Source organism: Rhea americana, unplaced genomic scaffold, assembly GCF_003343005.1.
Source record: "Rhea americana isolate MKP2758 unplaced genomic scaffold, rheAme1 scaffold_5, whole genome shotgun sequence".
In the NCBI taxonomy this organism is placed as follows: domain Eukaryota; kingdom Metazoa; phylum Chordata; class Aves; order Rheiformes; family Rheidae; genus Rhea; species Rhea americana.
Genome location: NW_028186645.1, coordinates 12,386,305 through 12,402,742, shown reverse-complemented (window position 1 = coordinate 12,402,742; position 16,438 = coordinate 12,386,305). Strand labels below are relative to the sequence as shown.

Genomic DNA, 16,438 nt, shown 5'->3' with positions numbered 1-16,438 from the left:
TGGCACAAGACCTGTCCTCAGCATGGAACAAGTAGTTGATATTGTGCTGTCACTAAACTAAACTATTCCAGCTAAATACCAGAGTGAACTGAGTTGCCTTTCTTGGAAGATGTAAAACCTATTAACCAACCTCAATGAAAAATACCTAGAACTTTGTGGGTCAAGGCTTAGCTGTCTTTTTCATGTTACAAACTGTAATGGAAGGTTGCTAGAATGGGCGTTCTCCTTCTCTGCAAAAGGGACAAAAATCATTCAAGAATTGTAAACAGTATAATTTGTGAGATGCATGAAATAATTGTTCTTCTGTATGCAATGTTCATGAGACTTTATAGTCTGCATCCAGTTCAGGGTATTGCATTTCAAAAAAAAATGTAGGTATTTGGAAGAAGTCTGTAGAAAAATGTCAGCAATGATCAGAGTCTAAAAAACATGGATCTCTGAGGAAAGTAAAAAGAATTTCTTTGTTTAGAGAGGAGAGACATAACAGCAGTCCTCAAATATACAAAAGGTAATTGCAAAGAGGAAGGACGTAATCTTTCTAACACAATAGGACGAGAAATAATGGACAGTAGTGTTGCAGCTGAATGTGTGTGTGTATACGTTCATAAATGCATACATATCAGGGAATTAGAGATTGCTACAATAGGGTTATTTAAAAGACTGATAAATCAGACCAGACTTAAACTTTAAAACAAACCTTTACCAGATTCATTAATTCATGACACACTACATGCTAATGGTTAATTATTTATCATTACTTATCAATCCATATGCAAAACTGTAGCCTATAATACTTACCTCTTAACTAACTGTGAATATACAATACCATAGAGCCAAAGCTGTGCTGTTAGGACTGATGGCTAAGTGCACTGATGCAACTAAGATCCTTGATGATCTAAGTTGCAGAGGTCAAGGTGATCAGGTCTGAGAGCTTTTTGACGGGAGAAGGATGAGAGAAGCTGGAATTGATGTAGACTTCTCTTCTTTCTTATACAATTTTATTTTTCATGCCTAATGTTTTAATGCTACTTGCCCCACTCCCAAAAGGGAGCTCTCAATTGGTAATAGTACTGCTTCTCTTGTTCTTGGTTTTACCAGTCATCCTTCTTGTATATTTAACAAGATTCCCTGCCTGTTTGCAGTCCTTTATGCTTATCTTGTCCGTTAAATTGAAGCTTTTTGTTACTTAAATGCCTCTTATAAGCAACTACACATGTCCTATTTGTTCTTTTGGTGGTTGCATTGCACACATACTTATGTGAAATACTTACACCATCACAGTGTTGCAACATACTTACATGCAGTTCTTAGTTACACTATTTTGGTATGCTTACACTTGGGCTGAAGGCAAATTAATTACATCCTTGTTGATAAACTTGTAATTTATTAATGTCACAAGCCACTGTTTTGACTATAGCATATTCTCAAAAAGGAAAAAGAAAACATTTCTAATGATAAAGAATGTTAAATATGGGTGTATATTGCCTCCAGAGGCATTGACTTTTCATCATTGCAAGTCAGACAGCATTACCTGGAATGCTGTAGGTAATGTTCACTCTTCCTTGGGGCAGAATAGATTACATATCTTCTTAAAGTTCCTATCTATCTTATTCTTTATGAACCTCCTTACTAGGAGGGAAAATTTCTACTCTGGATGAGAAAAAATGGACTGTATACAGTGTGCCAAACCACACAGAATGTGTAGCACAAGCATCACATGTGAAAATGGCTGCCTTCTTTGGATGAGGAGTTGGCCACCTAATGGGCTTATTGTTTATAAATTGGTTTTCCATAGACCATGCAGCATGGGCTCTCTCAGGGTTAAAAGCAGAAGAGTCATTCCACACAATCTCTCCGTTTGTCCTTCCAATTTTTTAGTTTGCCTACTCTGACCTTCTTTTTCTCTTCATCTTCTGCGCATTGACAAGGTATGCAACTTGGCAAATTGCACCTATCAGCAGCTCYCACATGAGCAGGCTTGGCCGCTGGAGATACTTCACTCTTTGTCTGGCTGGCAGTGAGACACTTGTGTCATTGAAAGATTTTCCCCCTACATTCCTCTTTGCTTTYATTTCAGTTCTCTTTTCAGCATTTGGAAGACTACAGCAAACACTAGTCACCTGGCAGTTATTGCTGTGAGATGAATGGGTGATTATAGGCAAAAGCCAAGCAAGATGATAGATGGAAGAGAGAAGAGAAGCAAAGGGGAGCCTATGCACAATGTCTATTAGAGAGCTCTCTTTTCATTAGCACAGAAGCCAGTTTRAAGGAGTAAAAGCAACAGTATTTTCCAGCTTTTCCTTTCTGTTTCAGACAAGATTTCTTTGAGTGAAAAAGGAAAATAAAAGTCTCCTTTCTACTGTCATAAGTAAAAACTAAAATAGTTCCCTATTTATTGCAGTAGATAATTTTAACTCTGTCTATTCCCTGTCTCTTTCTAATTCGTTCTTTCAGGTGCCATTTAAGTTTTAGAATTCAGAGCTCATCAGAAATGATTTCCCAGCACTTTTCTTCCACACCAAGAATTTGTGACATAAATGTTAGTTCTGTAATGTTGATATTTAGCGCTGGTGTGTACAGTGCTAAGCTGGTAAACTCTGGAGATCAAAATCCTTTATTGGCCCACAGCATAGATACAGCCAAGACAACGGTAGGTCACACAAGGGCAAGGGACTGTAGCAGCACAGAATCCTGYGCAAGGCTTGCACCCAGGCTGTCAGCCTTTACCTTAGACTTACCAACACCAGTTCCAGGCACAGGGAAAGTAAGGTCGGCTCTAAGTTGAGCAGTGGACAACCCTGATTCCTTCTAACCTGGCCATTATTCTAAGTTCTTCAGTATTTCTGAGCCKGTTAAAAAATTTAATATAAAGGCACATGTTCTTAAATGATAAAAGAAACAGAAATAGTTTCTGTTTCTCTGCCTGACAAGATTTAAGCAGCTTTCATTGAACTTAGCTTCTACTGAGGGTGAAAGGGATAGATGTAGTTCCAGTCTTCCTGGAGGAAATAGCTGTGCAGCCATGCGGTACCAGTTTTCTCACATGAGATGAGAGCATTCAGCACACTATTGGCAGGCAGATGAGAATCTGCTTAGCCCATTGTATTTGTGAGACAAAGGGGGAGATGTCAGKTGCTTGAATAACAGGCATTTCTCATGATAGTTGAAGTAAACCGAATCTAGACATCCCTCATTTAATGCAAAGGACATTACTAATTACTGATCTGGTAGTGGGTCCAGAGCGTGAGAAGGATCTTGTCCTAACTTCTAGAGGCAACTTCAGGATGCGTGCTGGGGTCACTTGCAGATAGCAGAGGATATTTCTGTAGTGCAACCAGAGAACATAGAAAGGAGACTTCTGAGTGCAGGGTTGAAAGCAGTTGTACAAGTCACTCCTGTATGAGGTCACTATTGCTAGTACCTAACCCTTTCCATTCTCATAGGTTCACAGACAAGCGAGACTAAGCCAAAAAGGCTACAGTTTGCTTATAAAGCTGACCCCACATATGTTGGGTCATGCCTCCCCAGCAAGTCCATAAGCTCTCCAGGGAAGGGTCTGTCTGCYTCTGTATATTTATATAGTGCTGAATACACTGGATTGTCCTATATATGTTACCATAGTAAACATGGCCAATTCTAACATGTTATTGTCAACTTGAATCAAGTTCTGAAATTACTTTTTTTTTCCCAAGTATAATTGACTAATGATTATCAAAATAGGATATGCTGTTATATTTATTTCCCCTTGAATTTGTGCTTACTTGTTTCCACTAATGTAGGACTGGAAGCATGAAATTTTAGAAGATAAAAGTCTGAACTTTGCAAGATTTCTGACCATTAAATTGGACACTTGACAGAACTGAATTTGCCTCTCATCCTCTGTTAAAACTCCCAGTGGTTACTATTGCCTTGGGCTAACTTACTGCTAGGCCAGGCTAACTGGTTGTAATCAGCTGGCATATCTCTTCTCACAAATAAACATCAAGGGCTTGATCTCCCTTCACTGATGTCAGTCCACTGGCTCTGTAGTATTTACTCACTCTGACATAAATGAGAGCAAAACTAGGCTTCAAAGCTTCTGTATTAGTTGCTTATTGCAAACTGTGGTTCATTGAGGCAGAATTGGAAAGAGATTTGGAACTGCCCCATATCACTGGTAACATGCAGACAGATACATCTTCTTTTGTAGGTAAATGGATTTACTGGACACTAAATAAGAACACACAAGCCCTGAAAATAGATTGTTCCTTTTGCTGATGTAGAATAAAAGTGAGAATTATGGAGAYGGCTGCTACTTAGTTATACACAAAAGTACTGTATAGCAGCAGCTTTGTCAGTGGTCTTCATCCCTGTGCTGGAGTAGCCTTCCCGTCTCCCCAGGGATAAGAGGATACTGCTGGTTCTTTGTCTATGCTAGGTCTTACCCATCTCTTGAGACTGCCTGCAGAGAGGCAGGTAGGACATGGACAGTGGGGCACTGTAGACTAGTCTCAGAGCAGTTAATACTGCCTGAAGTACTTAGGAACTATAAGCATTTTGGTCACTGCTGTCCTTAGCAGTATTTGAAGCAGTTTGCTAAAGACAAAGATATCTCTATGCCAGTCCTAAGCCCTCTACAGCGTGCAAACCCCTCTGTTCATTGTTTCAGGTTTTTTTAAGCCTCTGTTTTAAGGTCATAAGCGGAAACTGTTCTCACTCTCCTTCTTGTTCTTGGAAAAGTACATTAAAAAATGAGTGGGACTACTTTGAGAGAGACCGTTGGAGTTTGGGAAAACTTTTTGGGTCACAGCCTGTTGTAGCTGATCTTATTCTCTTATTCTTATTATGTAACAATGAACTGGCTAATGCCAAGCCCTGTTCATCCCTCTGCCAGCCRCTCTATACTGCCAGAACCTAATGGAGAGTCTCCTTTGGATCCAGTTCTAGATGTCTGTGATTTTAGAGGCAAGTTCATTGCCTTTTCAGTTCAGAGTGCAGCAAAGTAATTGACAGCTAATATTTAATAGGAAATATGATGTCCAGAGTCAGACTTGCTGACATAAATAAAAGAACAAACGTTTTCTTAACTTTAAGTCAACTGGATTTCTTTCTGGGAACCCAAAACTCAGAAAAGTTTAGTTTATTATTTTTYATTTCTGCAGAATACTGTGGCCCTTTGCTTTTTTAGGAAGACAAACAACTGTATAGTGAATAAAACTACTTTTCTGACATTGGAAGGAGGCAAGTTATGAGGAGAACCATTACCCTTTACAGCACCCATCTCAGTTTTGAAGATGCAAGGGCATTTAGAAAGACTGTATGTTTATCCAGATAAACTAAACTTATAATGCCTCTTCTGAAGTAAATCTCTTGGGAATAATGTTGAAACTTGACTTCTGGTGATAAACTTCTCCTTGCCACCCAAGAGGGGAAACTGCAATTGAAATCTGCCCTCTTCCTGCAGTGGTGCTTCTAAATAAATGAGTCGCCTGTGAATTACAGTGCAGCAAATAAATCTGCTGACACCTAATAAAGCAAGGCAGAGTGAAGTTCTAGTACTTTATGGTGTCACCAGAACCCTGTGATGTATTTATAACCTGCTTCACAGTTTTTCCTTTTTATTTTTTTTATTTTTAAGTTTATGTTGTATTTGTACAGATTGACTGTCTTTGCCTTTTTCCTTTTTACCCAAGGCAGTTTACCCAATGGTTTGTAGCAAAGTAAAGTTGGTAGACAGAATTTAGATAGGAAGACTCAGCAGCCTAGGGACAGCACACAGTGGCTGTCTATATTTCTTCAGTTCAGGGACTGCCAGGCACTCCCTGGGTCAGGTCAGGGCAGTTTGAGGTGATATTCATCTCCTTTGTTCATCCCCTGCCCCTAAACCCTATGCTTACTGGCACCTCTGTTTGTGGGGAAGGGTTGGTAGCGGAGTGAGCGAGCGAGCTGAAGAAAAGTAGCAATGGTTGGTTTTGTAGTTTGGAAATTTACTTTCCACTGAGGACTCTGCCCTCCTGCAAGACATGGCAGGCATGTTTGAGGCAAAAGTAAGAAGAGAAGACAATATGTGATTTGTGAGGCTGTTAAATTGGGCTTAAGAGCCAGGGGTGCTAGAATAGTTTAGACGGCAAGGAAGGACACTCTTCTGCTTTTTTCTCTTTCAGCAACAGACAAATAGYTGTGGGAGAGTGGAGAGGGAGGCTATCCATCCAGTTCCTCTACTGTTTCCCTTAGAGCTGTACTTTCCAAGACATCAGTTTTCTGTACGTATTAATGAAATTTCCACCACTGCCTCCTGGAGGAGCAGCATCAAGTCCTCAATTTTTCGATATGGAGTCCCTCTTTAAACAATTGATCTTGTAATTGGTATGTGTGTCCTTTTGGTAATGGTGTAGCCAGAGAAAAAGAAGGTAAAATGATGAGGAGGCAGATCTTTGTCACATTCGTGATAACTAGCTTGGTCAGAAATGATAACTACCTGGGTCGGAATAGATTTTCTGTATTTTCAAAATCAGTTATTCAGTGATACTTATTTAATACCTTTCCTCTTTTYCCTCCTCTGGCTCAACTCCTCTATAGTTTAATTAATGAACAAATACTTTAGAGTACTTTGCCTTTGAACTGGGTGAAAGTCAGGACTTCTGTAGAGAGGGCCTTAAGGTGGCTGTTAGCAGCATCCTCATGGGTCAGCAGCCTTTCAGAAGTGGTAAGCCAGGTGACTCCTTTCCCACCCCCCCCAAGTTAAAATTTAAGGGTACAGTTTGAAACAAAACAGGAGCAGGAGGAGGCTCCCTCTTGAAGATATGATGCTTCAGGGGGTCCTGTCAGGTACAGGGTGGCAACTTCAGATTTCTTAGGAGAATTGAGGGCCAGGAACAGTTGGCTTACACAAATACCACTGCTCTGTGCCCTGTGCCATACCTACTGTGTGGCCCTGCAGATCTAGCAGCCAGTAGGCAACTGTATCACAGCTTACTGGCCCCAGTCTGTGGTTGCATGCCATGTTCTGGGGGACAGGTGATACTCATAGTTTAAGGCTACAAATGGCCACCAAATCAGCCAAATGTATACACTAACAAAATGTACTAGTAAGAATTGGGAATGTTGGCATCTGTTCTATTCAGTTCTATTCTGTTCCCATGTCTATCAGTCACTCACTGACACAACACTCCTGTGCCTCTGTTTCCTTATCTGCAGAACGGCAAAGTAATACCTAAAGCTGTTGAACAGCTTCATTAATAAAAGATGTGAAAGCACTTGGAGATCTTTGGGTGACAGGTGTTGGATAAATTTGAAACTAATATTCTTACTTTCCAGCTCTACAGTCACACAGTCATTGATTAGCTCCAGCAAAACAGAAGTATTTCTGGCTGCTCTAGCCATTGATTCCAATCACTTAAACTATAGTGTAAGTTACTAGCAAGCACATCAGGTTCAGCTTTCTAGGTGAGAAATCCTGGATGGTCATTACAGATACTGAATCAAAATTAATTTATAAGTACACTGAATCTTTGTGTAAGGAAAATTGCTGTGAAATGAAAAGAGTCAAGAAGATTTCTGATGCTTGTGTGTGCACCTACAGCCATGGATCTAGTGAGAAAAACAAGAAAACTAACAGTCGGAAACACATTTATTCCAACTCTGAATGATGAGAAATAAATGAAGGAGAGGAAGGCAGTGCAATGCGAGGCGAGTCCCAGGGCTAGCTCCTTTTTCAAAGGTCCTTGTTGACTCCCTGAGAGCTCTTGTGTAAATCACTTCGCTATAGGTGCCTCGGCTCCCYCAGTGTGACTGGAGGTTTTTGACATGCAAATTGATAGTCAATAAATTGTCCCGAATTAGTAGATAATTCTAGTAATTGTAGGTACTACATTTATTTATTTTTTTATGGGCTGCAAACTSTGGTGGCAGTTTCCACTTCCTGAGGATTAAGCATTAATATGCTGATTTGGATTCAGCCTATTATTACAGGAACATTAAAAAAAATAGTTATATAAAAGTAGCGTGGAGTTTTAAGGAACATGGTCATTCCTGGTTCTCACTTTGCTTTGGTGCAAGCAAACATCCGCGGATACGCAGTCTTTTGTCTGGCAGCGCAGGAGGGGAGCTGGAAGAGGGCTTCGGAGGGGGACGAYGTTTTTCGTGCAGCGCGCCTGCATCACCGTACAGGGCCACGGGCGAACGCCCTGTTGCAGACCCGGCTCCCCGACTCCGCTCGCACCCAGAGACCACTTCACGTGCCCYGCCGCGCTCTCGCTCGCCTCTGTCTCGCGCAGGCTGCCTGGCCCTGGCGCTGCCCCGCACGCCCCGGCCCCACGGCCGCCTGGCCCTGCTCTGCGCAGGACCCTTGCACCACGGCCGCCCACCAGAGCGAGGCTGCTTGCCTGGCTCTGGGGTGCCTCATAGGAAGCAAGCATCTGTGGTGGCCTTCCTCTCTCTGTGGCTGGGATGAAAATGGGGCTTTTTGTGTCTTTTTTTCCTTTTTTTTTTTTTTCCTTTTTTTTTGAAAATAAAAGGGATATTTGCARCGGGAACACGGTGATCTTAGGATTAGCTCAGGCATCCGTTAGGAGGCTGGCATGTTGGGTTACCTAATCCCAGGGGATGAGGCGCTCCTCCCATGAGCAGCAAGAGTCTCTCTCGCCGGGATGGGCCCGGGCGGCATAGCTAGGTGCTCGGGACGGCACTAGCGGACCCCTCGCACCTCTGCGCAGGCCGTGGTTCCTGGCGAGGCAGTGACAGGTGCCTGACGCAGTGGTCAGGGCAGTATTTGACTCGTTCGGCGAGAAGTTGTGGGGCATTTGGATCTTCGGAGTTGTTTCTCCCCTGTCGTCATTAACAGTGAAGTTGAGATTGATGCTCTGTTCAGCCTGGCGGGATGCGCAGGACGCGAAGCCTCGTTCGTGCCCTCTACCCCCCCGGCGCAAAGCTTGGAGGGGCACGTTTGTACTAGAGAGGCGCATGAATGGCGGGGGCAGTGCCTGCCCCGCTCCAGCCCCGCCTTCCCCGAGAGCCAGCCAGTCCCTCTGCGGAGAGCTGTGGCTGCTCTGATTGGCTCTTTTGTGTGAGTACATTTGCATACGGCTCGCCCATTTGTGGAGCCGGCTTCCCCGGCTGCGCTTCACCTGCGCCGCCGAGTTGCCTGCACTTGGCGCGCCGACCGCCAGTATCCCGCCCCCGGGCTCCGCGCCACTCCGCCAGACCCCGCGCCTCCGCTCCGCTCCGCTCCGCTCGCTCCGCTCCGCTCGGCCCTGCTGCCTCTCCGTCGTGCTTGCCTTGGAAGATCTGGCATTGCCCTCTCAGGCTGCGCAGAGTTCGGCTTCAGCTCTCGGCTGCCTGGATCCGTTGGAAAGAGGATAACCATCCACATCTCTCTCTGTGCGTGTGTCTAGCAATTCTGCATTGCAATAATTGCTAGTGGAGAAACAACGGAAATCTCTTGGAATTGGGATAAAAAAATCAAAAATTTACCAACGGTCTCTGCTTTTTTCTTCTTTTTCCTTTTTAATAGTCCAGCTCCAACTAAGTAAGAGACAGGGATCCTAGGCAGGGAAAAGTCCTCAGGGACCCTGTGATCCTGGAGGAACCTGACAAGTGAAAGATCCAGGATTCTCGTGCTGACATGTGTGGTTTTCCTGCTGTCTGCTGGAGGTTTGTTACAGCCGCGGGGTCCCTGGCACAGTAAACCCAGCCCTGGGAAACAGCGCACCTTATTCTTCTATGTGTTGTTACTAACCTCTCCTCTTCCCTCCCCTTTCCTTCTAGCACGCGTGTGCATGCGCGTGCTCGCTCGCTTGCTCTCTCTCTCACACACACACACGCACACACACACACACACACACAGAGAGAGAGAGAGACGTTTCCCTCTTAAACACATACTCACGCACCCTAAAGCCTCGGAAGCAACACTTCTTTCTGCTAGCATGAGTCCCTTGGCATCATGAACCTTATCCACGCTCCCTGGCTGGAATTCAGACGGCCCATCTGTAGGCGTCCTGTGCCTTGACCATGCACCTCAGAATAGATCCCAGCATTTACCCGGAACGCCGCCCAGCGTGGACCCTGTGGATGTGCTCCCTCTTTTGGGGATGTATCGTCAGCTCTGTGTGGAGTTCCTCTAACGTGGCTTCTTCTGCCTCCTCTTCCTCGTCTGTATCTCAGGCTCAGTATGAGCATCATTTCTACGGCAGCAAGCACCACTCTGTGCCTATTTCTATCTACCGCTCCCCTGTCTCCCTCCGAGGAGGACACGGTGGGTTCCCGCTATTGTTTCTTTTTAACCTTTTTGCAGAGCAGCTAGAGTAGCAAACGGGAACTGGGAGTGCTCTGCGAATAATGTGTGTGAGTTTAGGGGGAGGGGGGAGTCTCTCAGCCCCTCATATTTGGTCTGTTAACTCTCCTCCCCATTCACCCTCCTCTCTTCCGCTGTCCTCGCTCCTAGCACAGCTCTGAGGATGGGCTGCTTTCAGAGCCAACTTCCCCATCTGGTCGCCCAGCAGGGTGGGTGCTGGCAGGGCTGGGCAGCCTCATGCTGAGTGGTGCTGCCATGCACCTCACGCACCTTAGAGAGGGCCCTGCCAGGGTAGAGGTCTGCTGAAGAGGAAGTTAGTAATTCCTAGCTCCTATCTCTAGACAAGTTACAGCATCCGATATGGTTTTTGCAGGAGAGCATCTTTGCTCGTACCCCATTCCCCCCGCCAGCCTTCACAGGGGGCAGTTGTGGGAGGCCAGGCAAGGGAGCCCTAGGAGAGGCACCCATAAGAGTTTTGCCCCTTCCCTGCCTGCTTGCTTGCTCACTGCCTTCTTTGGTGAAGTAGTCCAGCAGCTCAGTGTGTATGGAGGGAAATGCAAGGTCTGCTTACCCTGTGCTCCAGGCTCCTGGCTTGGTGCCTGGTAGTGGCTTCCCAGGGAGAAGAAATAACAGGGAGTGTATTTCAACACAGGTGGCAAGGGAGGAGGGGGTCAGTGGATGCCAAGGAAGAGAGGACCTGCCAGCATCCGAAATGCTGAGCAATGCTCAGCAGCATAGCCAGGGCTGGTTCTGCCCATCTGTGTCTGGCTCCACTGGATTAGGCTCAGGGCCAAGAGGAGATAACCTAGGTGGACTGACCCGGGGGCTCTGTCTTGCCTCCTCTATCACCTCCCTCTGTGTCCTGTGTGTCCCTCTGCTTCTGCCTTCAGGCACATCAGCAGGGGAGGATTAGGCAGGCCAGGGCCTGGCCCTTCCCTGCAGGGCTGCAATTGATAGGGACAGTTTCAGCTGTGGTGTAGATACCGCAGCAGCTCTGCTCTGCCCCTGTTTAGGCAAAGGCGGTGCTAGATTGGATAGGTGACTTCTGTTTCTGCCATCACATCTTGCCCTGGTGCTTCCCTCCCTCCCCGCTTGCTTCTTCTGTGGCTGTTCTGTTTTGGAAATCCTTTGGAACAGGAACTGACTGATCCCTCGCTATCCCTCACCCTGTCTCACATAGTCTTGGCGCATTGCTGCAGCCAACACTAGTCCTGTTGCTAATAATCATTAACCAATAACTTATTTTCACATGGGTGATGCTTAACAGATGTTTTTGATATCTGCTGGCATGGCACTGGTTCCCTTTCCATGCAGGGCCTGAATATGTTTTGCTTGCTTTCTAAGGTGGATATGAACCTTGAGATTCAAGTGGACATTTGGGAGGCTGACAGGATACTGCCACTTCTGTCTGCAGAACTGACCATATACCTCCAGCCTGACCCTTTTCATGCAGGGTTCTTTCAGTCCTGGGTCCTCACCTTTGCCACATGGAGCTATTGTGCAGCACCCTGGGCTCTCCTGTCCCATGCTGCCAGAGCACCTGCAACCTGCCCTGCAGTACTCCCCACTACCTTGTCCCCACATCCTCCAACAGCTCTGCCAGGGCACCTTCTGCTGCTGCAGACCTGCTCTGCTAGTGCTCAGTTGTGACCTGCAGCATCTGCTTTTTGGCTTTTTTTCATGAGCCCATTCCCTCTCCAGTGCATCTCAGCTCAGACCTGTGCTACTGAGCTCTGTCTACAACTCTACCAATGTACTTGTAGCCTTTATTTGAGGTCTATCTCTTGCTATTCCATTTGAACATACTGCTCCGCTCGTCATCTGAGCCCTGAGCCAGGATAYTCATGGTTTTAATATCTCTGTAACCCCTATACAGCTCTGTGAGCACATCTTCCTAATGCACATCTTCCTGCAGCCATGTCCTGCGGCATTTCAACCTACTGTCCTAGGGCTCTCCTCTCCATTCCCCTTTCCTCCTAGCCTCTCCTCTCCCTTATATCTGACACTGGTCCATATTCACTTAGAATACTCTCGCATTTTTGTTATCCTCAGGCCCTGTGCAGACATAATTCTCTAGCTAATTGAGTATTTCTTCGATGGCAAGGGAAGGTGAAGTCTGGCTGTTAGATCACTTGTGAGTAAAGGAAAGAAGGCTGCCACAAAATGCCGTAGTGGTTAGCCTTGATGTGAAAGGCAAGGAATAGTTTGTTGGAGAGTTCACAGTCCTGGTCAAGAAATGATAGTTCTTCTCTCCTTGATGACTTTTCCATCTCCTCTGAAAGCCCAGCAAATCCTCATTTAAGAGTCCAGTGCAAGAGCTATTATCAACTTCAGTGAGAGACATGTATGGGTTTTTGTGTCCTCACTGCAATAAGGAATCAAGGGAAATGGAGTTCTGGGAGCTCAGAGCAGCACATAAGCTAATATGAGATTTTTTTTCCCCTTTCCTAATCATGGCATATAGCAAAGCTGGCATGGAACCCCCTTTGGCCATGAATAAAGTGAAAAGAGAGAGAGAGAAAAGACACCACAAAGACAGCTGGTCTTGTAAAYACACACATGGTTTATTTTTCTGTTTGCTTTCTCTGTCGTATGACAGAGGCCCTCGGAATTTGGATCTATGACAGTATTGAGGAGTCAGATCCCAGGGAGGCCATGCGCTCTCTGTGTTTACTGGGATTTTGATTTTTTAATTTGCTAGAGAGAAATAAATAATTCAGTTTGACTCCTGTCATACTTAGTGGCTACATTCCCACTGACTTCAGAAGGGATAGGTTCAGGCCTCAAATCACCCTGCTGTGCTGCTTTCCAGTCCCATAGTGCTGACCTCCTTGGTTCAATTTTGTAACTAACTGTTTATCATTTTTTCTTATATATCCCAGTAGCTTTTGATCATTTGAAGTAGTGTATGGGTAGAATACTACAAAGGTAAATGTCTCACTAGCAATGAACACTTGTTTGGAATCTGTTCATCACTCCTTTAAAATCAGTGCAAACCCTTCTTTTGGCTTACTTTGAACAGCACTGGGCACAGATCTGGCCATCATTCTAGTGTTGGTGGTGTGAGAGCTAATTCAGAAATCACCAGTCTGGTGCTTTCCAGTAGGTTGAACTGCAACCTGCAAATGTAAAACTTGGCACAGCATATCATCTCAATGAGAAAGTCTTTGTAACAGGTTTTCCTCCCTGTCAGCAAGTGAGCATACCTGGATGGGCAGAGAAGTCCTGTGGGTCAGAATAAAACTTTTTTCTGTGTGAGAATCTTCCTGGGAAGTCTGGACTGGCAAAATCTTTCTTCCTGAGCAATAGGAAGGGAAACCTGCTTTTTTCTGTTTGTTATACCAGGGCTTTTGGGAAAGAGGCAGGAAAAAAAACAGGATTATATTTCTTAAACAGGATTATATTTATTAAAAATCTGGATGTGCTGAATCCTTCTTCCTCCCCATAGCTATTTAGCACCCTGCTGGGTCAGTTGCTTACCAAGGCTTACAGCAGTGGTTTCACAGCCCCTCTTTCCATGTTTCTATGTCTTTATCACCTCAGCTGCTGAATAATGCATGCCTCCAGTTGACAGATAAAATTAAAGAGATTTGTACATGTTTTGTTTTATGAGGAATTCATTAATTTGGTTTTTGCCTTTCCTCCTCCAGCTGTATTTTCTCTAGCCCTCCCTAATGGTTGGGGAGCAAGGGTGCACAGAGCTGATGTGTGATGCCTTGCGCAGATTGCCCTAGCCTTCAGTGGTGCAGGGGCAGCTGCAGAGGAATGATGGGCTTTTTTTCTTTTTTTTCGTTTTTTCTCACAGCAAAAAGTGAAGGCTTGTTGTGAGGACTGGCATTTAAGGAGTCACCAGGTCTTGTAGGTGTAACTCTCAGGCCTTAGTCAGTTCTCAGAAGTCCTGTCATTCACGTGAAGCATTTTTAAAGATTTTTCCATCTCTCATGTCTTTTTTAAGAGTAGCAAATGACAGTGAATGTTTGGACAGATGAGTATTTCCATGAAATAGGCAGGTATTCTGCAAATCAATGATAAAGCTTCCCACACACAGCTGTGACAGTGTACCCTCTATATAATAAGCATGTCCTACTCCTTGTAGCTCTTCCTATGTCCTTTTTCTCATCTAAAGTGTCTTTGTTATGCCAGTCCTGCTTTCTCTGTAAAACAGACAACTAATTCCTGATCCCTGGCACTGCCCATACACCAGTACGAATTCAGGACCTTCTCTTTTACCCCGTTGCCAAGAGATTACTTTGAGCAAAGGCTGGTAGCTTTAACAAAAGGGAAACATCATCTTACACAGAGCAGCTGGTTACCCATTAAAATTAACTTCATTCAGAGCTTAAATTGGGGTTGCAGTTCAGTTTTGCCAAAGTGAAAAGCTAGAAGTCCTAGCTACTTTCTGTGGCCACTCTCTGGCCTCTATAAACAGTGAAGCATGCATTTTTTGAATGACTAGGGAATCTGCATGCCTGAGTGCTTAGATTCCCTTCTTCAGACATACAAACAATGACTATTATTTTTAAAAAACAGTCAGGTCTCTTTAAATTGTCTCAGACTGGATATCTATAAGTCAAAGCACCCATTTCACTAGTCATCTTCATCTTAAGTTGGTCATAATTGACATTTACTCTCCTACAATAAGTCTCTTCAGCTGTTGAGAGAAAGCACAGCATTTGGTAGTTGAACACAGGAAAATTGTGGGATACATAAAGGCTATTTCCTCAAAAAGAGATTACTATTTGACTTTTTGTTTGCATACTTTTGCATGAAACAGTTTCTAACTAATTACTTTGACTTCTCATTCTATTTCTTAGGCCGTGCTTAACATCAGATGTTCCCAGCTAGGATTAGCTTGTGTTGATCTGCAAAACTGTGGCATAAGTTTGTTCACCTGGTACTTGATCTTGTGAAACCCAATGATCTAATGAGATCTGGAACAAGCAAAATCTAATGTTACTGCTGAACCATATCTTAATTGATTTAATACATGTCTCTGTGCCCTTTGAAACACTGCTCAGTCTCATACTGCTGCAGGTACAGTCTCAGGAAATATGATAAAAAGCCCTCCATTGATAGATACTTTATTCTTATCCAGTATCTCACAGCATATTTTGCATAAGTGGGAATGTTGGTCCTGAGTCATAACTAGATCAGTGCTTTCTTACTTCTTATATTCTCTTTGCATTTAGACTGGAGAGAGGTTTCTTCTTTATTATTTCTGCTTTTGGATAACATAGCCTGGACTTGTCAAGTAAGTGCCACATTCTACTGTAGAGGTGACTGCATTTCAAAGACAGATGAAGGATCCTGACATGTACTTTCTATAGGCATTGGAGCTGTAAAGAATACTGGGATGTGTGACTCAAGCTACACAGTCAGAACACTGCAGAGGGACAACAGTACTTTTTATAATATCCCTATGTAAAAAAAAATGATGGAAGAGAATTTTCTTAAAGATGCTGGCCAGTTTTATTTGCTTCTATTCTCTTTGGTCATGGTGTGAAAATACATGTTAGTACAAAGTTATGGTTGTCACCGGGATATTACATACTGTGCTGATGGAAGATCAGATTCCTTACACAGGTCTCCTTACAAGTAAAGGAAAGTACCTAGATCAAACTAATTTAACATTTAAAATATCAGGGTTGTGTCCAGGTGGAGGTGATGAAGTTCCAGTTTGTCATACAAAAGGTAACGGATTAAAAAACTGAGGATTAAAAATGCAAGGAACATATGTTTTGCCTGGGAAATATACTGAATGATCATTCTTTTTTTTTTTTTTTTTTTTNAGGTCTCCTTACAAGTAAAGGAAAGTACCTAGATCAAACTAATTTAACATTTAAAATATCAGGGTTGTGTCCAGGTGGAGGTGATGAAGTTCCAGATTATCATATAAAAGGTAACGGATTTACAAATGAAGGCTTCAAGCTTTCAGGCTCATTTGTTCCAGTATACCTTTTTTTTTTTTTATCATTTTTTTTTTTTTTTTTTTTCTATGTCTGTGTGCTGTGGTTTAAGGGGACCAGCCAGTGTTTGGTTGTCTGGGATGACAGTCCTGTGCTGTCTAGGAATTATTTTTTGGTTTTTCTTTTTTTGGATACTCTCTTGGGTTTGATAACTATGAAAGATTACTTGCACTGAAGAAAAAAGGATAGTTTTGATATTTTC

General features: G+C 43.9%; 1 protein-coding gene across 2 annotated transcripts in view; it reads left to right on the top strand.

Moving 5' to 3' along the window:
• NRXN3 (neurexin 3) overlaps positions 1-16,438 on the top strand; it is a 960,107-nt gene that overhangs the window by 581,190 nt on the left and 362,479 nt on the right. The window contains exon 1 of one of the 2 annotated variants that reach the window (XM_085317600.1): positions 9,988-10,231. The exons of the other annotated variant lie outside the window; for it this stretch is intronic. Coding sequence (XP_085173726.1) covers positions 9,988-10,231 — 244 coding nt within the window. Of the gene's footprint in view, positions 1-9,987; positions 10,232-16,438 lie in introns of those variants that run through there. 2 annotated transcript variants of the gene reach the window in all.